The sequence below is a fragment of the Stegastes partitus genome, unplaced genomic scaffold, assembly GCF_000690725.1.
Source record: "Stegastes partitus isolate 25-593 unplaced genomic scaffold, Stegastes_partitus-1.0.2 Scaffold33, whole genome shotgun sequence".
Taxonomy (NCBI): domain Eukaryota; kingdom Metazoa; phylum Chordata; class Actinopteri; family Pomacentridae; genus Stegastes; species Stegastes partitus.
This window is the reverse complement of record NW_007577764.1, coordinates 681,889-709,660: the sequence shown is the minus strand read 5'-3', so window position 1 is coordinate 709,660 and position 27,772 is coordinate 681,889. Positions and strand designations below refer to the sequence as shown.

Genomic DNA, 27,772 nt, shown 5'->3' with positions numbered 1-27,772 from the left:
TTCATTAAACATTTCTTGGCTCCTTAGATTCATCACGTCCCTTTGGAGTCCAAAGTTGGGAACCAGCAGAATGACGCCCAAGCGGACCACATTCCAGTACAAGTCGGAAAACAAAGATGGACGCCTCATGGAAAACCTTTTTTTTTCAGGTTAGTCTCGTTTAACATGTCCACGGATAGAAGTTGGAAGGTACTTTGTGTACGCCTGATTTATGAAGACACAAATAAAACCAAAGTAGTAATAAACAGTGTATTAATACAGCTTTCACTGCTGTTGAGCACCTGTCTGGGTTTTTTGATATCAGGACTGGTGAGGTTGTTCCAACTTTCCAAATCGGAAATCTGACTACAGGGGGCGTTCAAGCTGAAATGTCTGACAGTTTAAATGCAATACCATATTACCTGTACTGTATATCAAGTAGTAACTCCATCTAAACCAAGCACAGCGGTAAAATCCTACCCACACACTGATGCAGCAATTTAACAATGTCATAAATAATCATGTAAAATAATAATATATCTGCCATAGAGGCCTTTTTACTGCAGAAAAAGGACTTCAGTTTTTTATGGTTTTGGTGTTGGGGCAGTCTTCTGATAACACTGTCTTTTTACTTATGCAGATTTAACTATTGTACCTCTAACAGGGAGTGTGTGTGTGTGTGTGTGTGTGTGTGTGTGTGTGTGTGTGTGTGTGTGTGTGTGTGTGTGTGCTGTTCATTACTCAGCCTCCTCTCAGGCTGCTGTTGCACAACAAATTTGCTTGAACATTTCCCTGATTACAGCCTGGAGGTCGAACAGTGNTATTGTTCACAAGCAGCTCAAACAATGATCAAGCCATATAAGATATTGTATAATCACGCAAATACATTTTGGATATATGTTTGGATCCTTGTTTTGATCATTACCATTAAATTTACTCATATACTACATTTAAGTGCACCATAACTGCACACAGCCCAGTCTCCAGCTCCTCAGTGACACAATGAAGTCTCTTGGGTTGTATTGGAAATCCTAAGAAGCCCTTTTTAAAAACACAAATATGAATATTTTAATGAATCTTACATGAACTCTTCTATGTTGTCTTGTCTGTATTTTGCTGCTTGCCTGCAGGTATTTGTATGTAGCCACACAATAGATAAAACATTTCTGCAGTTTGCCCCTTTTCAACAAATAAACCAAAGTCCCTCGTCTCCACTGTGTTTGTTTCATCTCAAACTACCGCAGAGATGGTCCATTTCACCATGTTTGTATAACTCTTGAGCTGAAAACCACTGAGCTGCTGCTGTTCCCGCCTCCCTAAGGAAGAAAACTCTCTGCGGTTACCTTAATTGAGCTTGATGACTATTGTTAGTTGGGTTTAACACAGGACATGGGTCGAATTCTCACTCACAAAGCTAAAAGAGTACCTAGCAGTGGGGCGACTTGAGGAATGGCAAAAGTAAACCTCCAAGTTTATAACAACCACACAACGCTGTTAAAATGGATTTTCACCATGTGGGACCTTTAAATGCCTGCAGTGATCAAACATGGAAAGCAGATAAGCCAGGCTCTTAAAATATGTTTTGAATTTGAACATTGCAGTGATTTTCTTTCCTTAAAACTACTATTTATCATAATGAAAAAGCTCTGGAAAACTTTCCATGGCACTGAGACAGGACAGCGAGATCCTGTAGATAGTTAGCAGCTTTAGGATCTGTTCATTTATAAGCAATTTATTAATCTCTCTGCCTCAGGTCTGCTTTTTGTCGCTGATTCTGCTAAATCTTTTGACCGCATTTCTATTCCGTGTCTGACTATCTCTCACTGGATATTACAACAAGTGCTGCTGTCAGTTATGATTGTTCAATTCTGCGGGCCACCGGCGACTCCAAAGCTCATTACTCAGCTGCGCCCATGAAAAGCACAAATGACAGTGTGGCGACAAGTCATTGTTTCCTGACAGCGATTGGACAGGCATGAAAGACAGGACTGCTGAAAGCGCAGACATATTTCTACAACCCTTGTCAGTTCGCCTCTGACAGATTTAATACCACCGAGCAAAGAAACGGATCAACATTCCTTTTCACTGACTTTCTACACCCACTCACATATGTGCGCACACACTGGGCATTAGCGCATTAGCATGCAGAAGAAGCTCCTGTGCTTTGTATAAATACACATTACCTCATCCGTAAACAGTACAGCAGCTTAGTCGCTCTCATCCAGGCCTGCAGCCCTGAGCTCAGTAATGAGAAGCCTTCCTCCACAGCTGATTATAGCTCCATCACACCTGTTTATGGCTTTCACTACCAAATCAAATCCAGTTGGGGACCAGGAAACAGATGTAAGAGCGTGCGCTTATTTTAGAAGCCCAGCCTTAATTGCATGTGATGTGCACATTACGCAGCTAGGTGGTCTGGTGATTAGTGACCATCATTTAACAGAACAGGTTGTCTTTAAAGCCTGTTTTGGCAAACGGTTATCCTGGCACTTGACGGCGCTATTCTTACTTCAGCTTTGAAGATCAAAGAAATAATAAAGCTAAATTGTTGACAGAACGCATATATGAGCTGGAAGAGTATCGGAGGATGTATGTTTATCTGTGTTTCTTTACAGCCACCTTTATTTAGTTCTTTTGGCCACATGTGGCAGTGAAACAAGCTGAAAACATAAATTTATCACCACATAAAGGTTGGTATGTTAGCAAATAGTTGCCTGTTTATGCACCCTGAAGACGCAGAACATGGGAGATTAGTTGGAGTCAAGTCTCTAAATACCTGATGGATTCAAATCCAATATTCTCACTCCTTGTAGCTCTGTTTTTGGTCTCCACCCTCTTGTGAGAAGGCAGCTAAATCGCAGATCTTTTCCACTGAAAAGAACTGCCTGCTGCAGCTGAAAACATGGTTAATGAGGGCAGATTGCAGACGAGGAAAACCAGAAAAATGATGATGGAAACTGTAGAGTTGACTGGAGGTTCTCAGTGGATTTCTCACTGTGAGTGACCTCCTTTAACATTACACAATTACTCAATCCATTGCTGATATAAAATATTAATCAGTGGAGCTTTAATCATTTGCATCTCTAATATTTTAAGGTTTTTTTGTAAATTTTTTGTTATTCCCATCATCAGTGCTGCTTTAAGTGAAGAAAAAAAAACACTAGAAACTGGACATTTTCTTGAAATTGAACTTTTCTTTAATTGGACAACAATAATTCTCTGGGCTTTTTGTAAAAGCAAATGAGGTAACTAAAACAAAAAATAATCCAGCAGTGCAGGCTGACCAAAGAAAGCAAAAGACATGTAAACATAAAAATGTCAACCTACACCAACTCATCTCAGCAGCACACTTCGGTAGAAAGGTAAACACAAGAACATATGGGCATCAGAACGTTCAAAAAACAAAAAGAAAAAAAAAAAAAAAGATTCCAGTGACTGGTGTCATAAAAAATTCCTCCTTCTTTGCTGACTCTGGAAAAAGAAGCTTCTTTTGCAAAGTAATCAGAACACAGTGTAATGCTACAGCTTGTACAAGTAGACTGACACAAAACTCCTCATGCCATTCCCTAAAAAGACATGACTCAAACCACAGAATCTAAATATTATCCTTTTACTGTAGCTCAACAGCACATTTGGTTAAGGTGTATCCTGGTCTACACAATTGAGATGTTGACATTAAATCACATTAACAATCTATAAAATACAAAACAAGAGAATAGATCGACCATACATTGTGAAAATGAGGTGTGGCCACACTGGCTCTCATGATTCCATGTGTTACAATTCAATGAGACAGTCTGTGCCAGGGTAGTCTGGGAGGTTAAGCTCATATTTTTTCTGGATGTCATAGGGCAGGAAACGTCCAGCCAAGAAATGCTTCCCCGAGAAACTCATGGCGCACTTCTTTGGTGCTGTAAGTGAAATGAGAACTTCTGGGTTTATCCCCTCCTGACTTGGTTCTTCTACATCCCAACCTGAGGCAGAGGGAAAGAGGTATTTATGGAGAGCACCATTGTGATAATTTTGTGTTTTCAGCAGGTAATGTATGTGGAGTATGATGGATTCACACTGAGCTGACTGTAGCATAAGATTTATCCTCCATGTGTGCCTCCAGACTTGGAAAACTCCTCTCAGTGAGCCAAGGCTCCTAGGCAGCTGCCTGGAGGCTCATTTATCATGTTGTGTTTTGTGGGCCTCATGTCTGATATCTACAGTTTGTACCAACACTTACCTGAGGGCACATCCACACTGGCAATAGGAACCTTGATTTGCTTCAAAGTGACCAGAATACCAGAGTAGGGTTCCTTAATGTTGGCACAGTCTGCATCTGGACCCAGCATTGCATCGATCACTAGGTTGTAGGCATCGTTTATGAGCTGCACCTGAACAGAACACACCTCAGAATGAATAAAATGAAGAGTTTGCTTTCTTGACCGCTGGAATCAGGGGGTTCCCGGTCACAGTGAAGGTAGAGGCCCCTGCAGTGGCTCAGTCAGGAGGTAATTATACAGCCCAACTTCACAAAGCACACATTTCCCTAAACAACCTTTACAGTCTGTAAACCTTCTGTCTTTGGACCCACATATACGGTCGTTCTTCAGAAAGTTCTCGGCCTCACCAGAAAAGCTTCCCAATCCCTTCACTGAAGAAGGTCACATCTTAAGCCTCCAGATATTCCTCAGCAGCATGCATGACCTCATCATGACTCTGAAAATGGCGACCACACAAGTAGGATTTCCGTTTGGAAAACAGACAGAAGTCAGAGGCTGCAGGTCGCCCCATGAACCAGTAAGGGTCATGGGGTGACAGTTTAAAGCCACTTCGGCTGCTTCTGCCATCTGTGCTGTGTGGACGGGCACGTTGTCCTGTAGCAACAGCAGCCAGCTTGAAGGTTTCCTCTCCTTTTTTTTTGATAGCTACAAACATTTAGATTTTTTGTGGGCAGTGACATAAGGCATTATAGTGTATAGATATGCCCCCCAAATGGGAACTACACCCCTTGCTTCTGGGTAAGGCCAAGAACTTCTTAAAGTACTGTCTTATATACCCACTGATCAGCCACAACATTAAAACCACCTTTTTGATCATGCTGCCAACAACTGTTCGGATTTGCCAGAGTATGGACACAGGACTTCTGGGGCTCTTGGTTGTGTTCCTTGAGCCATTCCAGAGCAGTTTTTTTGCAGTGTGGCAGGAAACATTATCCTGCTGGTGGAGGCCGCTGCCATCAGAGAGTGACATTTCCAGGTGTGCAGCAACGTTTGGGTGCATAGTACTTGTGAAAGTAGCATCCACTAGAATGGCAAGATCCAGGGTTTCACAGGGTTTTGATTATTTTTGGTGATTGTATGATTGTTTTGGTTATCTAAGCTCATCTGAAAAGCCGCATCATAAACACTGGTTCATTTTAAAGTAGACACAAAGCATAAAGGTAGAGGAGCACTGACTTTCATAGAGTTAAATGAGAAGAGAGATACTTCTCTTTCATTTCTACCCATTAGGCTACATCTCGCAGCCAATTAGCCTCTCTTAGCATAAAGGTTGTAACCAAGGGCAGACAATTAGTTTGACACTTTTGAAAGGTAACAAAGAGCAAAACACCAGTTAGGCAGTTACCAGGCATCCAACAGAGACTCCAGGAAGTCCAACCCAAGAAATAGGCAAGTACAAGAACCCTTTTTAAAAAGCAAATAATGGTATTTACACTTTGGTTTTGGTACATATTAAACTAAGAATAGGATTAGTTAACTTTAGAGGTGCAGGTAAATGGATTGTGTTACCTTTGCACAGATGCCCTGCAGGAACTAAAGTACAGTTTTGAATGTGGTATCATTCTGAAGCAAAGCACATCTCTCAAAACCACTCCTTTAATCAAGGCTACAGTGTGTAGGTTTATCAAACTTTACAGCAAGTAAAATGAACATTTCATTAAATTTGTCATGGTGTAAAAAACGCTGCTGACCTCTGTAGGGAGATAGGAGAGGAAGGGGATGTCCATCTTTTCACACTGAACTGTGAAATCCTGGTGTAGACTGTGAGAGGAGCGTTTGGGGTGGTAGATGGTGGGCTCGTATTCCTGCGTCGGATGAGGCAACAGAGGAAAACAACAGAGGAGGCAAAGAAGAAGAGAGAAGCACAAACACAGAGAAAAGGTTATCTAATGTCAAGATTCAAGTCAGCGGCTTCAGCCAACACTTACGTAACGCAGTGCGGATAATCCGTCAATGTACATTCGGCTTCCAGTTCATGGCAAGTGAAAAAACTGGTGATCAGCAGTTGCGGTTTCTGCAGTCTACTTCCCTTATAAGCTGGAAGCTGAGAAGAGTAGAAATCCAGACCCCTGCAGTCTGAAAGGCCTGTGATGCTCAGCAGGAAGCACCTGTGATCCGTGACCTTTACATACTCACAAAGATAAATCTTAAAACCCGGGACTGGCGGTCAATACTGTGAGTGTGTGCTTGCATGTTTGATCGTGTCCGTTCGTCTTTTTCTCAAAAACGTGGTCTTTGATAAGTATGTTTACAGAGATAGCATATTGTACATACATTTAAAGGGCCAGTTCATCTAAATTATGCTCTTCTCATGTACCCGCAGTGCTACTCTAAGATAGCCATCCATCTCAATACACTGGAGATATGAGGAATTTGCTGTTGAACTGCACAGAGCGTATTACATATCGTGTTGCATTATTGACAATTTAATATGTCAAATACACTGCAAAAAGAGAAATATTAGACCAGCTTAAATTACTATATTAACTGTTTTAATTGTTACAACAGGTTCTAATTAAATTTGTCTAAATTAAGCCAACAAGTTATAGCGATGCAGCTGGTTCAAGTTAATGTATATAAATAAAGCATTGCTGCAACGTCATTTTATGGAAACTCAATATCCATCCATTATCTATATACCGCTTAATCCTCACTAGGGTCATGGGGGGCTGGAGCCTATCCCAGCTGAATTAGGGTGAAGGCAGGGGACACCCTGGACAGGTCAGCAGTCTATCACAGGGCTACACTTAGAGACAGACAACCAAGCACACTCACATTCACACCTGGACAATTTAGAATCACCAAATAACCTCAATATGCACGGGGAGAACATGCAACTCCAGAAAGATCCCGTGTGTCCTCACCAAGACGCGAACCGTCGACCTTCTTGCTGTGAGGCAACAGTGCTAACCACTGATCCACCTTGCAGCCCAGAAACTCAACATGAAGTTTCCAATTTTTCCAACTTAATCATTTGCTTTACCCAAATGTAAAATGTGAATTATAATTTTTTCATTAGGCTTGCCATTCTTTTCCATTTCTACACTGAAGATTCATTCAAAACTTTACTTTATTTCAATTACAACTTCAACTATACTATCATATGTAAAATTCTATTACTCGCAGGAACCGTGACTGTACTCCTATTGTACTTTGACTTTCATATTAATTTCATACATTTTTGATGATACTTTCACTTTACTGAAGCAGGATTTTAAATGTACTTTGATATGCGGTAGATTTGTGCATTTTTTTAAGCTCTGTGCTTTTTATTTTGATATAAATTGTGTTTTTTCACAACAAGGTTTAATCATTAAATGTGTATGATGTATTTTTAATTGTTTATGTATATATACGTAGCTGTTTAAATGGGTTATTCCACTTCTTAGAAAGCAAATACATCAAGCAAACACAGAAACAGTATAGTTAGATCCCTGAGGTGCTGCAACTTTATTAAAATATATTTTAACAAACCATACTTGGGAAGAAAAACACACATCATCAATAAATTGTGAACTATATTTTAGAATATTTCATGAAGACTGAGATGAATTTCCCCCCAAATACCTTTCAGTTCCCTATAACTCAAAAGACAGCCTGAAAATGCATCGTTATCACATGACGGAAGGAACAAAAAACAGCATGTTTTTTTCAAATGTGTCTCAGCAGTAGCTGCTCTACAAGGAAGGAAGCGATCTGTCAGGTCAGCTGTCTTCTCAGCGATCCTAAACCAATCAAATGGTCGATCTCCGACGTCATCTCCACCGTGATCTTCACAGAGCGCAGAGACGAGCTGAATGCCATCCACTGTGTGCAGCTCCCCTGAGGGTAAACCGTGGCCCCTTCGTGCCCTTGACCTCATCAGCAGTTACGCCACCAAAATGTGCGAAACTAGGGAAGAGCTCGAAATGACTGTCAGCATCACTGAGCGTGAACAGAAATGAGCCATGAGACAGAAACAAGCAACAAGGGCAAAGAAAGGCTCTTTTCTCCAGTTAGCGCTCTAACAGGGTTACACTTCCTCTCCCAGCGGGATAACAGTGTCCTGTAGTATTCTGTTTTTATAAACAGCCCATTAAGCACCAAGGGATGAGGTCTGCTGCACATAGTTAAGACTTTTAAATCTTTAACTGGAGAAACAAGTAACATTTTGACATACGGGGAGTTTACAACATGCTTTAAAATGCTGCTGAGGTATAAAATAGCGGTGCATGTGAGCTATAACATGACTAACATCATAAAGTTTGAATGCAGTGATTGTCTATGGAGCACATCGGCCAGCCAAACCTGACATCATCTCCACTCGTTTTAATACGAACAGCGCACCGGAACTAATGACCATAGTTGCTGTTTTTTATTCTCGTTCAACATAAGCTTTGATCAAAGAATATTTGTATCATCCGGTATGTTCTCCTCCATACCTCGCACTGGAAATAATCAAATATGAACGACACGCAACCCACTTTTGTGAACACGGACATCTCGGAGTGACTCGAGAAGGAAATTGTTTCGCCTGCAGCTGATCATTCGTTTCTATGCTCTGTCTAATCACATTCACGGCTCAGGATCAGGGGCTCGAGGCCACGCATGCATGTGTGTGTATGTGTTCGCCCGTTAAACCGTGTGTCTCACGTGTATCCTTGCATGTCGTCCTGCTGACAGGGATCACATCACACCATGAAAAACATACGCTATGAAAGCCGTTCGTCGTCCAAAGTAAGTATTCATGTTTCTGAAGTTAGAGCAAACTCAGACCAGCGTCGGTCCCAGTCGGCCCGGTGTAGCGTGGAGTCGCTTTAAAAATAATAATAGTAAAAACTTTTATTTATGAAGCACATTTCAGTGTGTTTTTTTTTCCCCCCACGATATGTGAAAAACACACAAGAAATCACAGATGCAGAAGGTAAACACATTAGAGATAAAAAATACCAAAAAAATGTTTTTAGAAAGGCACAAAATATCAGACACACATTAGAAGAGAGAATCAGTGTCCACCTGTGTAATTTAAAAACATATTTGTTCAGGTTAAGTTATGTAACAGCTACTTATTCATTTCTGGAATTCCAGGGTGAAATATATCTCCCTCAAAGCTGACCTCTGACCTCATTCTTGGCCTTGAGAATGAAAAGACAGAGTGGGAGAGAGAGCCTCCGCACAGAGCCACCGGGCTGCTTAAATAAAGCCTGTCTAACATGGTTTTAATCAGAACTATCAATGTGCTGTAAATCTGGTACGTCAGACACATATGGTAAAGTGTATAGATGCATTCCATTCTAAGCCAAAGATCCCAAAACACATATCCGATATTTCCCTTCCAATAAAGTCGTAGACTGGGGCAGCCGCGAATGAAAAAGACACTGAGATCTGTTTGTATGCGGCCTGAGATGCAGATATCATGATCATGACATCACATCGCGGCGGGAGAGAGGCGATGTTCAGGACGGCTTTAACGAGAGTAACAATAGCATGATATCATGACTGTCTGAGGGCCCTTGCAGAGATGGTAATGGGATAACTGCCCTGAGCAGTTTACAGAAGCTAAAATAAAATTCTGTAAAGCACCGAGGGCCCGTATATGGGAACCCCTGTTAGTCATGACACAATTTAACGTCTGCGAGATGATTTTTTTCTAATTGTCTGAATGACTCAGTAATTACCAGACTATGTTTAATAGCTGCTAATTTATCATGTTGTTGCATAAGGTAGGCATTCACTCTTAGCCTGATGTGCTCTCTCGGCTACTTACAAACATGCGCAGGTGTCGGGCGCAGACCAGGCCGATGGAGCCATTCTGGTCAGGACCACAGATCACCAGCACTGTTGGCTGCTTCTTTGCTAGAGAGCTGAGAGGGTAGGCCTGGTGGAGAGACAAAAACAATGGAGTTAGAAACAGATCTAAGCGGATGGCTGACGCAAACATGGATGAGAAAATAGAACTGGTTATTGATAGAGAACAATGGCGAGAGGCAGGGGAAGATAGAGCGTGGGCGATATTCAGCATTATCCCTCCAATTTGAGCTTCTTATTCGGTGCCGGTCATCCGATCTGGACCTCAGTCTCTCCATCATAGTCTGAGTGCCTGGCTGCTGCATGCCGCGGATGCCAGACGAGGGTGGAAATGGCACTGGCTCCACTGTCTCTTCCGTCTATGAGAAAAGGTCCAATCTCATTAAAATAACCCTGGCAGCAGTGGAAAAAATACCAGTGTCCTCACCATGGGATGCTTCCGTATATATAACACACTTTCCGTCTAAGTCGCGAGCCGCTGGCATCCGTCTCGTTTACTGGCTGCACAGTCCCTTGTAAATCACCCTGCACCTTCTTAAACCGGACAGGTATTCGCCTGCAGAACTGTCAACCTGAGTGGCTAATCTTCCATCTCCAACACCTAAACAGAAGGACTACTGAAAGCCCCAAAGGCGTCTGGCTTCATTTTCCACAGATTCCAAAAAAGCGCCAAATTCACTGCCGCATGACGGATTGTTAGCTGATGCTTTTTGGGGGCATTTTTACACCGTATAAGAACAACGGTTCATCACTGCAAAGGTCACAGCAGAATTCTATGAACTAGAAGAAGAACCTGAGCTCATGCAGAAGTCCTGTCCAATTACAACACGATAAATGTGTCAGAAGACAACTTGTTAGCCCAATTAGCCCAGTTTAATCACGGCCATAAATAGTCTGCGACTGCGGTTCACGGTAACGCTTTAGATCACAACCCACAAATTGTTAGTCGCGGCATTTTGTAATTACTGGGCACCTAAAAATGACATGTGTGTATTAATAGAACAAAACAAATAAAATTAAAGGGCAACATTCTTTATATACATTGGGGACTGACTCATGTAACTATTTTTAACTTAAGAGGATGTTCTGGTAAAATAATTACAGGCTACTGGGACGCAGTTATGGCTGACCCGATGAATATAAAGTGTTGGCCTGTTAAACCTATACATATGAATTACCCCCTCTAATAAGTATTGGTTTTGTCTTACCATAAGTATAGTTCTGTACCTTTTGATGAATAGGCTCCTCATTTTTGTGTTTTCCTCTGTACCTTGTAATTATTTCAGAAGATTCCTGCCATTCAAAAAATAGTTAAACCATAATTTGCAAGCTGTTACCCCTTTATTACAAGAATTTTTGGCCTGTGTAACTGTTTTATTGTACCCAGTAATTATTTACAGTTATTACGTGTGTGCACAGGGATTACAAAATAATGACACTTTAATTCCCAGGCTTTGATATAAAGTGACATGTTATTGAAATTAGAAGTTTTTGTGCCGGTTCTCAATCATCGACGGCCGATCTCGGGCCTCCAAATGTTGAGCTCGAAATAGGCCAAAATTCTTCCACTGTGCATAAAATCCATTTAGTTCCACTTTCGCTAATGTATTCACTGCAGGAGAAAGTTCATACGGAGAAATAGGCCGTTATCCACGTCGGATAATTGGATATAACAAGACTCAGAGCGCATTAACAAGAGCGATGAATCCAGGAGAAGAGACAGCGGCCGTTATCTCCATCATAACAGCTCAGCGGAGAAATTATCACACGGGCTCAATGAGATGGAGGAGACGATGTTATGGCTGCCGAGGGCCACGGGGCTGGAGGTAATATTGAAGAAAGAAGGTAGTGATTGATGGGAGAAGGCTAGACTGAAGAGCAGGAGGGAGACTTTCATTGTTATAAGTAATAAGACTGAAGCTTTACCTGAGTTTCACACATTTGTGAATATGTGGCATTAAGTCAAGCTTTTACTGCAACCAGCTGTTGAAGACTAAACATCTCCGAATGTACTGTCTCCCTGCTGCAGCCTCACACATATACAGAAGGTGTTGGTAGACTCAACAAATAATTGAAAATATGAAAGAAGCAGAGGACTCAAGGCTGCACCGATCAACATTTTTATCTGAAAGGGGTTCCTTCAGGGGATGAACCCACGGAGAATTTCAATCCACCTCTGCAGCATCGCTCACACAAACCCAATGTGTCTTGGTTTGTTTTGGATCATTGCATTGGTTTTTGGGCCCAAAACTCTGCTTTCTCTCAGCATTTTCCCAGTCACAGCAGGCAGCTATTTTCAGCAAAGCTTCTCTGATAAACCCACTGTTTACTATGTGCTCAATGTCAACTGTCAGACAGACAAAGTTAACAGGCTGCACATAAAGTCAGTGTAGCATTTATGGAGGCAAAGTTATTTTTCTTCAGAGCTTGTGAAACACTAAGCAGAGCTAAAAAGAGAGTCAAGGTGGTCGGAAACACAAGAAGTTAAAGCTGACGTTGCTTTGTAACTGATGGAGGCAACACTTTGATCACTTTGCTGCCACCAGTGGCCCAAATATATAATAACGCAGCTTTAATTTAAACATATTTCTCCGTGTTGTGTTCATTTGAACTCTCTCTTTCTGCGTTTCTATCTGCTTTCACATACGCAAATTCACACGAGAAGGCTCAATGACCTTCTGTGTAAATGTTGAGGACCATCAGGAGGATCGAAGCCGGTTGTTGTTGCTGGAGAAACCATTAGAGCTGCCGAAGGTGAGCAGCTATAAAAGGATCAGGCCCCTTCAGTTCACGCAAACGTCTGATACATTATGAGGCATTTGCGCAAGAGAGAAGAGATGCTTGATGCTCTAATACGTATCTATTGAAAACAGTCATTTATTCCGATATTGCGCCTTCAAATGGATCAGTGAGTAAGTGAAAGCAATTAGCAACAAGATAGAGAGCATTTCCTAATGGGGTCTTAGCGAGTGTCATTGTGCTTTTTTTTATTATTATTTGTTTGTTTTTTAATAAAAAATGAGGCACTGTCAGGGCAATCATCACATTAATATTAAATTTCACAGCTACTTTAATCCTCATTAAATGCAACTTGCGAGTATGACCCAATTTCCGAAGTGTTTTTGATGAATTTTGCATGGATTTATAGCCAGAAGTGATGATTGCTTCACTTGTGTCTTAAATCAAGTGAAATATCTCGGTACAAGGCCACGGTACGCTTTATTCTGAAATAAGGTCATTGTTTCGAGCAGTTCAAACTACCTCTGCAACAAATTTGATATAGAAAAACAAGGTTTTATGAGGTAATAAATTTGTTCAGATGTTCTCCAGTGTGCGAGATATTTACGATATTTCTGATGTGTCTGAGGTTTCTACAAGAGCAGACAGGTGGTTTCGTTGCATCTGTGCAGCAGGTTTGCGATCTGGTTGCTTCGTTTTTAACTCTCGTATGCCGCTTTATTTTCCGTGAAAGCTGACGGTGTAATGATTCAGACACTTATGTGCATTTAAAATATTTTGTAAATTATCAGTAACTTTTTTATTGCGAACATTTTTAGAGCATGAACGTAAGTGCAAACTCGAGGAAGGGCCCCAGTCAGAGGAAAGATCGTGAGAGTCTAGACCAGAGCGCCGTTACAACCTCCGACACACACTTACTGTAGAAAATATGTCAGTCTTGATTGTAATAACGTCTCAGTGGGGATACCTTTTTGAAGTAAATGCTAAAGACACATGAGCTTTCACCTCCAATCAACCTGAAACGTACACTGAGCCTGAGAAAACATTGTCAGGGTCCTAAGAACACAAATATATTCACATAAGCAGAAAAACACTTCCTTTGATATTTGTACTAGAACACCAAGCTGAAGTCCAGGGGCTCCTGTAAACTACACACTCATTTATTGGTGTGTGGTAACAAAAACGTCTCCTGTCTCCACTCAGGTGTTGAAAAGTCTCAGACTGATACAGAAACACACAGACAGTCTGGGCACGGTGGTTGCGGCCGCCGCTGCTGGAACAGTAAAAGGATTACTTACAGAAAACCTATAATCTATCTGGCAAGCAGAGGTGTAGGTGTGTGTGTGTGTGTGTGTCTGTGTGTGTGTGTGTGACTGTGCTTGTTTATGTGGTATACTTGGAAGCCAAGCACAGTAGGCCAGCAATGAAATCAGTGAAATCAGACTGTCTGCATCTCCTTCTACTGTAATTTTCCCTAAATAGCAGTGATGTCATGTAAGTGGTAGCGTGCTGCTGGCGGCTGCGGGCAGCACCGAGCCACAGCATCCAGGCCATGTTTGTCTAGTAAGGCTACGCTGTTGGGGCTGGTGGTGGAGGGGGGCCAGGCGTGAGGCCAGCGGCGGCTGATGATAATAGAGGGGAAGTGGATGTGGTGGGTTTAATCACACACTCTAAGGGGAGAACACTAAGTCTCTGCTTGTGACTGATGCTGCCACTCTGCCTTGTCGAAGCTTTTACTTTTCTTTTTGGTTCTCTGGATCTTCTTAAGGGAGCTATTCACCTTTCTGCTGTCCTCTAAACTTCTCATTTGTGTTCCTGCTTCTCTTTTCTTTTCCTGCGTTTTTGCCTCTCATCCGCTTTTTCTCTTCATCTTTCCCCTTGACAGCAAAGCGGGGTTTCATGTGTCTTGTAGCTGAGAGTCTTATTCATCACAGCCAGCTGAAGAGCCCACTGAGAAAACCAGTGTGGCGTTAAACCGAGCCAGTGGTCTGGTCAAAGGGAACCACATGTGCTCCTCACAACCCTTCACTGACACACACAAGCGCACACACAAAGCTTGACACAGTCCAGATCGCAGCACGACCAGGACTGCAGCCCCACCAGAGAAGAAGAGCTGTTCTGGGTTGGTTATAAGGAGCGCCGGCGCTCAGTGAGCTCTGGTGTTCTGCCTTCAGGTGAACCACTCAGACGTTTGTCAGCAAACATCACAGAAAGTTGCAGCAGTTTCTCCATGCATTAGTCAACTTTTTTTTTTTTTAAATGGAAGTTAATGCAAATTAGGAAAGTCTAAGTAGCAGCAGCTGTGACTTATTGCCCTCTTGTACAATCAAATGGTCATGTCAGGAACTCGCAGAGTTTTGCGGTGATTACTAAGGCTCAGAATGACGGGATTTTGAAGAGAATGGGGTGAAATCTGTGACCTCTCGAAATGGTTTGCTGAGTGATGCGCAGTGGGGCCGATTACATGGATTTGCTTAGGAGTGGGTTTGTTGAAGCCACAGTCTGATGTTATGCGACTGGAGCTTTAAGCTGTGGTCCCAGATTGGATTTTTTTTTCTGACAAGTTCTGTAATTGGAGAAATTTACATGACATCTTTTGAGTTTAAAAAAAAAAGTGAATTCTGGAAAAAGTTTTGATTGGGTTTGTGTAAATTCTGGCAAGATTCTTGTAAGGATGAAGGAAAAAAAGACATTTTTTAAATGGCTGTTGAACTTCACTTTGTCTCACTGCAGTACAATGAGCAAAAAAAAAAAAACACTTAATGATCAAAACAACCACATAATAGATGGAAAATAGGACTGGGCTGCTAGTTATGCAATACAGTTAGCAAGAGTATTGCTAAGACACACTAAAATCCAGACACAGCATCCACACATACCATGGTTAATGGTAACCACTGTTCAGTGTTTGGTGCCTCTGGATTAATGGACCAAAGAAACAAGCCTATAAAAGCACAGTCAAGGAAGGGTCTGTTTCACGCACTAAAAACAAAACTAACAGTGTGATGGAAATTCAACATTTTACCTTTATAGGTTTCACTATGCTTTACTGCTGACAGTAAGTATGTTATTCTTTGGCATATTTTGTATTTTTAACTGTGTGCTCTCTTGTGTGAAGGTTCGGGGCTCATCCACTCCTGTTTGCGCTGCCTTATCTCGTCTTTTGAAGGCCGACGCAAATAATTCTGTGGGGGCCTTGGAGCGCCTCATTAATGCAACACTTAAGGAAAACCATTAGAGACTGACCTTCACCGTTTTTCCTTCTGTTGGGAGGAGTATGACAGACAAACCTACCTATAACATGCAGTGTGACTTTATACAGATCCCATAAAAAGTATTCAGGTCCCTTGGAAATTTTCCCCTTTTATTGCTTTTCAACTGTGAATAGCGGAAAACAGATTCCTACAAATGAATGTCAAATTATTATAAAATATAAAACTCAAATAAAGTAAAATAAAATAAGTGATTGCATAAGTATTCATCCCCCCTTCAAGTCAGTATTTAGTCGATGCACCTTTGGCTGAATGTGGATAGGTCTCAATCAGCCTTGCACATCTGGACACTGCAACTAGATGCCATTCTTCTTTGTAAAACTCCTTAAGCTTTGTCAGCTTGCACAGAAATCATAAGTTTAACAGCCTTGTTCAAGTCCAGCCACATTCTCAATTGGGTTGCGGTCTGGGGTCTGACTCAGCCACTCCACAACATTCACCTTGTTGTCTTGTTGCTTCAGGTCATTATCCTGCTGGAAATAAAATCTTCCCCCAAGTACCAGTTCTCTTGCAGACTGCATCAGGTTGTCCTTCAGGATTTACCTTTATTTTGCTGCATCCATTTCACCCTCTAGCTTTACATGCCTTCCAGGGCCTGCTGCTGAGAAGCAGCCTAACATCATGATGCTGCCACCACCATGCTTCACAGTGGGGATATTGTGCGATGACGTGCATTGCTCACATGCTCAGTTTTGGCCTCATCAGACCAAAGAACCTTCTTCTAATTGACTTCAGGGTCTCCCACATGCCTTCTGGTGAACTAGTTGAGATTTGGTATGAGCTTTTGCTCAGTCACGCGGGAGGAGCTGGGAGTCGAGCCGCTGCTCCTCCACATTGAAAGGAGCCAGTTGAGGTGGCTCGGGCATCTTTTCCGGATGCCTCCTGGACGCCTCCCTGGGGAGGTGTTCCGGGTGCGTCCCACCGGAAGGAGACCTCGGGGAAGACCCAGGACACGCTGGAGGGACTATGTCTCCCAGTTGGCCTGGGAACGCCTAGGGGTCCCCCCGGAAGAGCTGGGGGAGGTGTGTGCGGATCGGGAAGTCTGGGCAGCTTTGCTAAGGCCTCCGCGACCCGACTCCGGATAAGCGGGAGAAGATAAATGGATGGATGGATGGACTTTCTCTTTGCTACTCTCCCTTAAAACTGTGGCTGGTGAAAAACTGCTGTCGCTCTCATCTGAGCCACTGAAGCTTGAAACTCCTTTAGAGGAGTCATAGTGTCTTGGTGGCCTCCCTCACTGGTACATTCACAAAGAAGAGTCATGCAGTTTTTGAGGGTGACCTGCTTTAGTCAGATTTACGTACGTGTCATACTCCTTTTTCTTAATGATGGACTTCACTGTACTCCAAAGGTTATTCATTGACTTGGATGTTTTATTTTATTCATTCCCTCACTTATGCTTTTCAATAGCCTTTTAATGGAGTTGCTTGTAGTGTTATTTTGTCTTCATGGTGTAGGTAGAGCCAGGAGAAGTGACTCACCAGCGACTGGGCCTTCCAGATACAGCTGTCTTTATGCTATAATCACGTCACAAACATTCACGGCACTCTGATGACCTCCATTTCACTAATTGGTAACTTCTAGCACTAATGGACTGCTCCTGTGTTGAATTAAGTGAGTCACCCTAAATGAGGTAAATACAAATGCAATCACTTGTTTTACATGTTCTGTTTTTAATGAATTGATGACTTTGTGGAAACTTACTTTCTTGTTTGTTCTTGTCAAAAAAAGTTAGATGAAATTCACCTTGATTCAAAGTTGAAAAGCAATTAAATGGGAAAACTTCCAAGGCTTTGTGAATACTTTCGATAAGCACTGTATGACTTTTTGGAAGCCCCACATGCATATATATGGTTTATTACAACAAATCTCTCTGATGTAAAAGAATTAACTTTTTGTAGTATTTCAATAATGATAAACATACTGGAATGGCTTCATTTTTATCTTTAGCTATGTGAAATTTACTAACCAATGACCATAAAAATGTATCATAAATTACCAGAAGGATAGACTGGATGACTGGGGGGTTGCAGTTTACTTGCAGCATATAGAGGTAACATGCAGCAACAACAACAACAACAAAAAAAAGGAATAAAGACAAACTATCAACAAAGGAGATCAGGAAAACAGAAGCTCCACAGACCTTAGTGATGGCGAGGGCACATGCTTGTCCCCAAATCTCTATCAGCTGCTGCTGTCCGAACCTGTAGTCTCTCAGTAGTTCTGTCTCGATAGCTGCAGCCTCCCCTTTACTGACAGACAAGAAAAGACAGAGGTTTCATGTTTGTTATTCATCATCATCAATGAAAACATATGCAGTATAGCAGTCAGTGAAGCTGTTCAGGGAGAAAATTAGGCAGCGCTACATATGTGACAAGCCGCCGCTGGACTTCCTCAAGAAATATGTAATTGAAAGGCTTTACATGTTATTCAGCTGTGTATTGTATGTTCCCCTCATGTGCCTCAGTGAGATCAAATTTGTGTTTTATTGGGAACAGTCATTTCGAGGTCAGCTCAGCTTGGTTGAGCGTCCACTTTCATTAACAAGTTTTATTCTTTTGCAATGATGAATGAAAAATGACCTTTTATTAATGCTATAACTTGCTCCTTGCTCCCTTACAGCACTGTATCAGAGATTTAAAATGCTCAGGAGGACATGGTAGAAATGATTCATTATTGAAACGTGATTAAAAATACAACACCATACCGCATAATGTGATAAAAAAAAAAAAAAAAGACATTTGCAAGAATTTGTCTATTTGCATGCCTGCAGGTGATTGTCACACACTGCGTCTGCAGAAACAAGTGAGGGGCCTCCAGGTTTTTAAGAGTTCCAGGTCGACAAGTCAAGGTTTCCTCATAAAAAGCCCTAACAGCTTCTGGGAAACGTCGTCATGCAACTCAAAATAGGAACATGTGATCGATTAGCCGGCCTTTACTGTAGCTTGCACGTGCCCGTTTGTGCTGGGCAGGTGCGAACGGAGCCGCACGTTGATGCATTTGTCGATATATATCTGTGATGTAACGTTCCCACATGTTCTCTTTGAGCTGATTGCTACTTTGCTTCCTCTGGCTGCTGGCTGCATGGTGACAGAATGACATAATGCTGCCGTGTTGGAGCCTGCTGCTTTTAGCATGGAGGTGTTAGCGTGTGGGTGTGTTTCATGTTCATATGTCTCAGCGGGGACTTTAACCTGACTGCACACTAACCTGTGGGGACTTGTGACACTGTGGAGGCAAAAGAAAATTGAGGCTCCTGTGGGTAGTGGCTGCTTTTTAAGGGGTTAAGACTTGGTTTTAGGGTTAAGATTTAGGTTAGGGTTGGGATTAGTCATACAGTTGTGACGGTTATGGGTAGAATTAGAAGCTGAATAAGGGATTTTGTGAATGAATGACCCCCACAGGGATAGAGAACCCGGTTTGGGTGTGTGCTCATGTCTGACAAATGTGTCTCTTGAGTGTGAAGAGCAGGAAAAATCCAAGCAAAAATCATTACAGTTGAGTCTGTGTTTGAGATCTCCTTCTGTAAACTAGGCTACATCTCTATTACTCTACAGACACCTGGTGGTTTTCCTCAGTACTGCCGCTCAGAAAAGAAAAAAAACTCTAGCTGATGAAACACTTTTGGGTAGAAGTCCAGCTGGATGCCTGGAATTTTTCCAAATTTAATGTATTTCAATAGACATGCGAGAGAACGCCACAGCAGAAACAACTTGATGTGGATTCAAATGTTATTAAAACACACTAAATATTGTTTTTTAAAAGCAGTTCATCACGTTACGCCCAGTGGAAACCGATGAGAACAAATGAGATGTGGGTCGATGCGAAAAAAGTCGATGATGTGCGTCTAATCAGCACTGACTCAACAGGGTAGCTCCGCTCAGCTTCACATCTTTACCTCTCAGTGGAGATCAAGAACTCTTTGTGCAAGTGAAAGAGAACTGTATATGTGTGTGTGTGTGTGCGTATTTCTTTGTGTTACATCATTTGTGCTTTTTCGTGTTACATCATGTGTAAAAATAAATAAATAAATTTAAAAAACAACAGGAGGAAGCTGCAAAGATATGACACACCAAACACTGACATCTACTGTACAGAAAGTTCAACCAGCACATGTAATGGATTCATAATATTAGTCATTAACAACATGCACACAAAACAACAGATCAACCTAATGAAAGCATTTGTTGTAAACGGTGTCGGATAGTTCTATAGAGATCGTCATTTATTTGACTATTCAAATGATAAATCATTATTGTTACTGACTGTAATGGAGCAGTGTTGGTTCTTTATGCAGTAATAACGTTGCGTAATGAAGCTGCCTCACAACTGTTATTCACTTCCATCCATTTTCCAGAGAAGCCGGATGCAGCTTCTATTATTGCTCTGTTTGTGTCGAACAGCAACAATGACGGACTGTATCTGAACCTCTGGGTTACTCTGTGTCCTTGCAGCAAATGAGTGTAGTATTATGCATGTTTACGTCAGTCTCATGCATCTATAAAGAGAACAAGGTGTACACATCAGTGACTAATGCTAAGCCTGCCTGTGTGACTTTTAGGTTCTTATAAGACACAGCAGTACATGTGCATGTGTGTGTGTGTGTGTGTGTGTGTGTGCACATGTGTGTGGGCGCTTGTGTGTCGGCAAGCTAGCGTATCCAAGTGGGGCTTCTGGCATTTACCTGTGCCAGTGGAGCGGCAGCAGCTGTCACCCACGGCTCACCTCAGGGATGTTTCCTGAGTCACTGTGACAAGTTGATCTTTAGAAAGTTCACCTCAGTCCACAGGGTTCGCTCTGTGTTTTTGCTCTACCTGACAGACCCAGAACATCTCACAGTTGTGTTGAGCCAAATTGATTCTGCATGAAGATGGGCTAATTTAGCTGTTTGTCTTTGAAAGAGAAAGCGGGATATAATCCAGTCTGAGTAATGAAAAAAAAAATAAAAATAGGTGCTTCTCTACATGGGTGGAGAAGTCTGAGCTCAGGACTGATGCGATCGCAGTAACAGCACTGCTGCTGCTGCTGCTGCTGAACAGGCAATTACTATTGATCCTTAACAGCACTGACAGAACAAAGTGCTGTGGGTGTGCAGCTCAACAGCTGGTTTTAGCTGGGAGGCTCTACCACGCAGGACGGACAGACCAAAGACAGATGGCTGCTTCACGCCACATACTGCAGGTCTGATCATGCTTATTAATTATCCTAATCATGCATTTATTCACCTGAAGCCACTGGAGTGCATTAGAAATCTCTATGTAATCAGTGAGTTTCCATTTTAAAGAAAGTGTTGCCGTTAAACTGCTTCTTAAATAAAGCATGAGTGCAAATGTAAGTCAGTTCTGATTGAAAAAAAAAATAGACGTGTTTGTGCTGCATGTACAGTGTAGCTGCAGAAAAGAAAAAAAGAAAAAACACGGCTTATTAGTCATAGAGCTTCTGTTGCACCTGTAGCCACAGTCATGCAGCCTCTCCCTAGAGGGAAAGTTGATTTCCCCATGCTGAGTGCGATGTGCTCCTGTGGTGTGTCACCTTCAGTGCAGCACTGCTCAACTATGATCACAACCTGCTTAATGAGTCTGTTTACCTTACACATGAGATAAGGTGAAATCAAACTTTAATGGCCCCTGCAGGGAATTCGGGACAGTGCAGCAGCAAATGGCGGGAGCATGTGCAGCAAAAGATTTTTTTAAAAAACAAACAAAAAGGGATTTAAATAATAATGGAGAAGTTGGGAAAAACCTTAAAGTTATAACACATGAATAAATGATAACATGTTGATGAAAGTGTGGCAATTAAAGTATGCAAAATAAAAGCAGTTGCTGCACAATCGGAGGTATTTGTTGACAATACTTCAATACACAGATGTACATGCCTGATGTAATGACTCTTATGTAGAAAATACTCCATGAACAGGAACAAAACCTTTTAGATATAATGCAATCCAATGCAGCAGTACTGATACAATGACTGTGTTCAAAGCAGCACACAAATATACAAATGTTATCCTTTAATACCAGCCAATGAAAAACACGTAAACAATATGTTTCTGTGTGCAGCCTCCAGCTGGAAACCATCTCTCTATCATATAAGAGATGAATACTGTGCTGAAAATCTAAAGGGCTTCTATTTTTCTAATGCTGGAAGCCTGAAATAGCCACATTTCACCACCTCCTCCCTCTCAGTTTGCCTAATTTCCACCTGATCTGCTGGTGAGATAAGGAGGCCGGTTATGGATGGAAGTGGCAGGCTGTGAAACATGTGAGACACACACTGATGATGTCTATTCTGTTCTGCAAAAATAGTAAAGTTGGCACATAGTATGTTAAGAGCACTGTTTTTAAGAAGACATCTCACATTGCCAGCAGCTTTGTTATTCCATTGGTGGTGTCTACTGCTGGTCACATTGGAAATGGTATCTATTCCAGTTTTGTTTAAAGGTGAAGTACGCAGTATTTTTGTGGCATCACTGGCCAATATTCCATTATAACCTCTCAGCATATTGCAACCAAGTGATCTTAGAGAAAACTAGACTTATGCCTCTCCCCTTTGCTTTCAGGCTTTTGAAACTGTAGCCTGTGATGGACGATCTCAGCCAATCACGGGCCTCTTAATCCAGAGCAGATGAGACAGTATCACAGCAACGCTATTCCTATTCCTGAGGGAGAGCCGGATGTGGTGGTGCACTGAGTGAGACGGAGGATTTTAACTCAGGAGAGTGGGGATTTGACTCTTGGGTGACGCCACAAATCAATGTTGACCTTTAGCTTTATTAACTTTGCACATTTAACGCACATGTTCCTCTGGTGGGAGGGTGAGGGGAGATGGAGGAGCTGCAGGAGGAGGATGTGTGTTTTTAAATTCTGGTGCTTCTTTCGTCTTTTCCAGATGTTGCCGACTGCAGTTTGATTCCAACTGAAAGATCTAAAGATCCGCTTTGAGATGAGTTGCTGCGACATTTTAAAATCTAATGACTTTTGTGATTCCGTTTCTTTTCGTGCCACCGTGAGAGTTTTGGTTGTGGTCAAAGCACGTTCCACATGAATGAAGCTGAGAGCTGGGCACTAATAAATGAATGTTAAAATGTTAAAAGAGGACAGTGAACATGTTAAACACTATACTCAGTAAAGATCAGCGTGTTAGCATTGGAGCCCCAAAAGTTTTGTTCCTGTACAACTACAGTGCGTTCTCAAATTAAATTCAGATTTGTCAGATTTATTAATTTATTTGGGAAAACATGGATTTGAGTTTGGCGGTGACTCTGCTCAAGTGATGCTCTGGAACAATCTGAGCAAGCATGACACAGATAGTCCCTGAGATCACAACCCACTCCGGTAGAGCCCTAAATTCACAATGTTCAAATAAATACAGTATGAACACAAGAATAAGGAGACCAACTTAAATCGTCCTCACTTTACAATGTACAATAAAAAAAAAATCTGCATCCTGCATCACGCAATATGGGAAACAACCGGAGTTATGAAATTGCACTTTTAAAAGGGAGGTGGTTGGAGAGGAGGAGGGGATTTGTCAGTCTGTAGAGGCTGGTGTAGCAGAATGAATGAAGTTATGAAGCACACTAAGTGGGTGGGCTGGACTTAAGCAGTGAACGATTGGACAGAAAGGGCCTTGTGACGCCCTGACTCCGTGCCTGTCTGAACTAAAGCATAAGCTCTATATGTTTTGAGGGAAACGTATTTTCTGCCTGATTAAATTTGTGTAAGACAGCACAAGTACATTTCTGAACAACACATCTTTTCCATTTATTTTATTGCTTTCCAAGTGTCTGTTCCTTTTCAGCCAGTCAATCAATTGTACAGTTAAGGGTCGTATTTTTATGATATCTTCTAATACATAACCAAGTAGTTTTGGTGCCTAAACTTAGCCAAACAGAAAATGATAATGAGTATAAAATAATAGTTTCATGCAGGACACAAAGCACGGGCTTTTGGTCAAAAGTCAGATATTGGATTCAGGCCACCACCACCCCATAATGTGGAATTGCTAATTTTTTAAAAGTGTTTCCTATAGCGTGCTTTCACGTCACCAGGAGAAAATACATATCTTTCAAAACGTAATTGAAAATGCAGTTTAGTTCTATAAGAAGTTCATTTCTGGGAGACAGAGTTGAACATTGCCACTATCGCCATGTTAACGTGCTGTTGTTCGCATCTTCTGATTTCTTTTATATATCTTTTATCATCACAACAAACCATGAAATATCTTGTCTCATTCCATTGTTTTGCTGTGCACTGGGCTGTAAATCTATTTTCAACCATCCTATGTTTTGTCACTTGTAAAGCATTCGATTCGTTTTGAAAAAGTTCGACATGAATTGATTGACTGATTGAATTATCTCGGAGCGCCGCCGCACAGCCTTCCAGGGCAACCACCATCGCTGTCGACTCTAAATCTCGTTAACAAACGGAACTGATTCCTCCCCAAAGCGATAATTTAATAAATACCTTCAGAAAAAACACCTGCGCTGATTTCCTGAATAGCATTTTAAAACCATTCAAGTAGATTTATTAGCAACTGTTACGTTTTTTTTCTTCCACAAACGAATCTAAATTGTAACACAATCAAACCCTCAATTTTCAAAATACATGCTTATCATGCAAATTTAAGAGCACCAGTTTAAACACGGCACAAGATGAGCAACTGAAACGCCTTCCGTCGTGCTTTGTGTTTGTGCAGCTTATCTGGTATCTAAGACTCGCTTTCTTCAGTGTTGCTGAGAGGTCAACACACTGTTTCGCTCCTCAGCACCGGTGCTGCCTCATAAAAGCCCCGCTGCTACCTCTGCTGCATTTACTGTTGTGTAATTAACTAAACTTTACCCACCATAGTGGAAGGGCATGGGCACGAGGGGAACAGCTCTGGTCTATTAAAGAGCGGCTAATAATTAGTCAGACTCCTGCTCTGGAGAGGACAGAGAGAATAAAAGCACACAGTTCATTAGTTCCACAGCTCTCCTCTCTACCTGTCCCCTCACTCATTATCCGTCCACCCTCCCGCTCTATCTCACACTCAACAGCTGCTAATGATACATAAGTCCTTTTAAACACTACTAAAGCACCACATGAAATAACATGTTGATAAGAAATAAATCACTCCTGCGTGTTGTGTTTTTGTCCTCTTTACAACGCTAATCTGTGACATTTCCACATAAATCTGCATTTTTCTTGCTCGCCTTTCACAGCTAATAGAACACGGTGATGACTCAGCCTGAGCGAAGCTTTTGTGTTTCCCACAATTGCGTTTCTAGTAAGCACCCATTGTTGCGTACAGTAGGCGATAAACAGCAACATCCGTGGACGAACCAAGGAAGCTGACAGTAATTACGAACTAACCTCACGTTGGAAAATCACCACTGGATGTGTTGTATAACCAAATAGAGATATACAAAGTGGATGTGCACATTTATTGAATCTTGTTATTTAGCTTTTTACTGCCACATTAATCTATTTGGTAGAAGCTTTGAGGTCAGATAGTGAGTAAAGCCTTTGGGGTCATCTTTTCTACCATTCACCATCTTAGCTTAGCATGTGAAAATAATGCTAACATTTGGCTAATTAGCAGCAAAATACAGCTGAGACCGATGTGAATGTCATTAGCTTCTTAGACATTTGGTCATACATTTTGGACAAATTGGAGTTTAGACCTGATCGTGGTGCTGCATTGAAATTCAGGGATCATTGACTATAATACAGTTTGTGCTCAGAGGACTTGAGTGAGCAGCAAATTTCACAGCAATCCATTCAGCAGCTGACACATTTTTATCCAAAAGCACAAATGTCAGCCTGGTGGGAGTGCTAGAAAAGAAGTCTGGGCACCACCAGCATCAGTAAAATGTATCATCTGGGGAGCACGAACGTCTGCACGAAATGTTATCAGCAGACTTTGAGAGTTTAAACTTTGACCTCCCAGTGGCACATCAAGAAAACCCTCCTCAACATTGTAAGAATTTATGATCTTGCAACCATAGAAGTCTGAAACAAACTGCATGAAAATCCATAACAGAGTTGTGAAGATGTTTTACCAAAAGCCAAGTGCTGGAAGCAAAAGAAAAAATGTTCAGAGGATAACCAGAATCATTTATTCTCTGGGGGACATGAAAATCTATGCAAAATGTTCATCGCAATCATCTAAAATATTTCCGTGTGGAACAAATAGAGAGTTCAGATAACCACCATCCCTCGAGCCTGCTTTTAATGTGGATGAAATTTCATGAATATGTGGGTGCCGTCTCTAATGTAGATAGTTGAATCAGAAAATGTATCTGAAAAGTACACTGTGACTGTTGATTTATGCATAACTGCCAAGTTTCTATGAATTGCAAAGCAGCAGATAGCGGGGTCTGTGGAACTGTGTGGGCGGGTGAATTGTGTGGTTGTTGGGTTTTTTTTATTTTCATTCATTTTCCTTTATTTTCCTTCGCGATTATCTGTCTGTCACTTGTGTTAATACATGCTGATCCCATTCTGTGTGAATGGTACAAAAATGAATGCATTTTTTTTTTTTAAATGAATCTTTCATTATCATGCGCACCACATTCTGTGCCACAAAAGTGCAGCACAAAAATTTCTTTAGGGATAACTGAAGTATCTATCTATCTTGAAATATTCTCTACTCTGCTCTTTCCTTCACCTCATTCGTACCGTTCCTCCGCTAGTCTGTCTTTTGATCTCCAATTTGTCCATCTCACCTTATCAGTCGCCTCACTTTAGCCCTTTTCCATTTTCTTTTTTCGGCATCACCTTCTACTGTCACTCTGCTCCTCCCATGCCGCCACCCTTCATCCCTCTTTGCTCTGATGAAGGTTTGCACTTCGCTGAGCCAGAATGATGGAAGATGGAAAAGTGACGGCAAGAATCAGAGAGAGGGACAGACATGGGAGAGGCTGGATGGTAACCTTTGGAGTTTTATTGTTTTTGCAGATTTTTGACCCTTTGTAAAAAGAATGCAGTAAATAAATGCAGCTGTAGCTTAATGTCAACCAGCCACAACATCAGAACCGCTGACAGGTGAGGTGAATTACATCGATAATCTCATTACTGGGAAATGTTGGGTTCTGGCATGGATGTTATTTTTGACACAAACAATGTGCCCTGCCACGCTGCAAAAACTGCTCAGGAATAGCTTAAGGAACAATGCAATGATTCCAGATTCGATCGACGGGATGCATCAGAACAAATCCGATACACACAGATCTCACCCTGCAAGCCCCAAGACCCAAAGGATCTGCTGCCAAAGCCTCGGGATCAGACACCGCAAGAAACCCCCAAAGGTAGCGACGAGTCTGAGCTGTTTTGGCAGCATGAGGCCGACCTACACAATATTATTTAGAGGGGTTTTTATGTTGTGACACTTATTTAAATCTCAATGAATCACTGAGGGCATGGCCTCATTTTCAATGATGTCGAGAGCACAATCAAAACCGAATAAGTAGGGCAGTAATTTACGAGGCAGCAAACAACAGAACGCAGTTAAAAACACAAGAGCAGAGTAGTTTGTAATGATGGTTTTCAGTTGACCTGCAGGTACAGTTGTGTTGAGGTTTATTGTTTGTTGTTAAATGTTCCAAGTCCGTGCAACACAAAAAATAATTTTCCCATTTTCAGTGTGTATTCAGCAAATCACTTGAACGAGTTGAGTAATGACTTTGGGACCGGTTTAATAAAGAATCAGAATCTGTTTTATTGCCAAGTAGGGTTTCATCAT

At 41.7% G+C, this 27,772-nt stretch overlaps 1 protein-coding gene across 1 annotated transcript; it reads right to left on the bottom strand.

The window, feature by feature from the left end:
- Window positions 1-3,153: 3,153 nt before the first annotated feature.
- yjefn3 (YjeF N-terminal domain containing 3) lies at window positions 3,154-18,760 on the bottom strand. Its single transcript, XM_008300613.1, has 6 exons — window positions 18,756-18,760; window positions 18,192-18,300; window positions 9,997-10,107; window positions 5,942-6,055; window positions 4,211-4,361; window positions 3,154-3,953 (listed from the first exon to the last, which is right to left on the bottom strand). Exons 1-6 carry the CDS (start codon window positions 18,758-18,760, stop codon window positions 3,757-3,759), a joined length of 687 nt encoding a protein of 228 aa, XP_008298835.1. The 3' UTR covers window positions 3,154-3,756.
- Window positions 18,761-27,772: the final 9,012 nt, after the last annotated feature.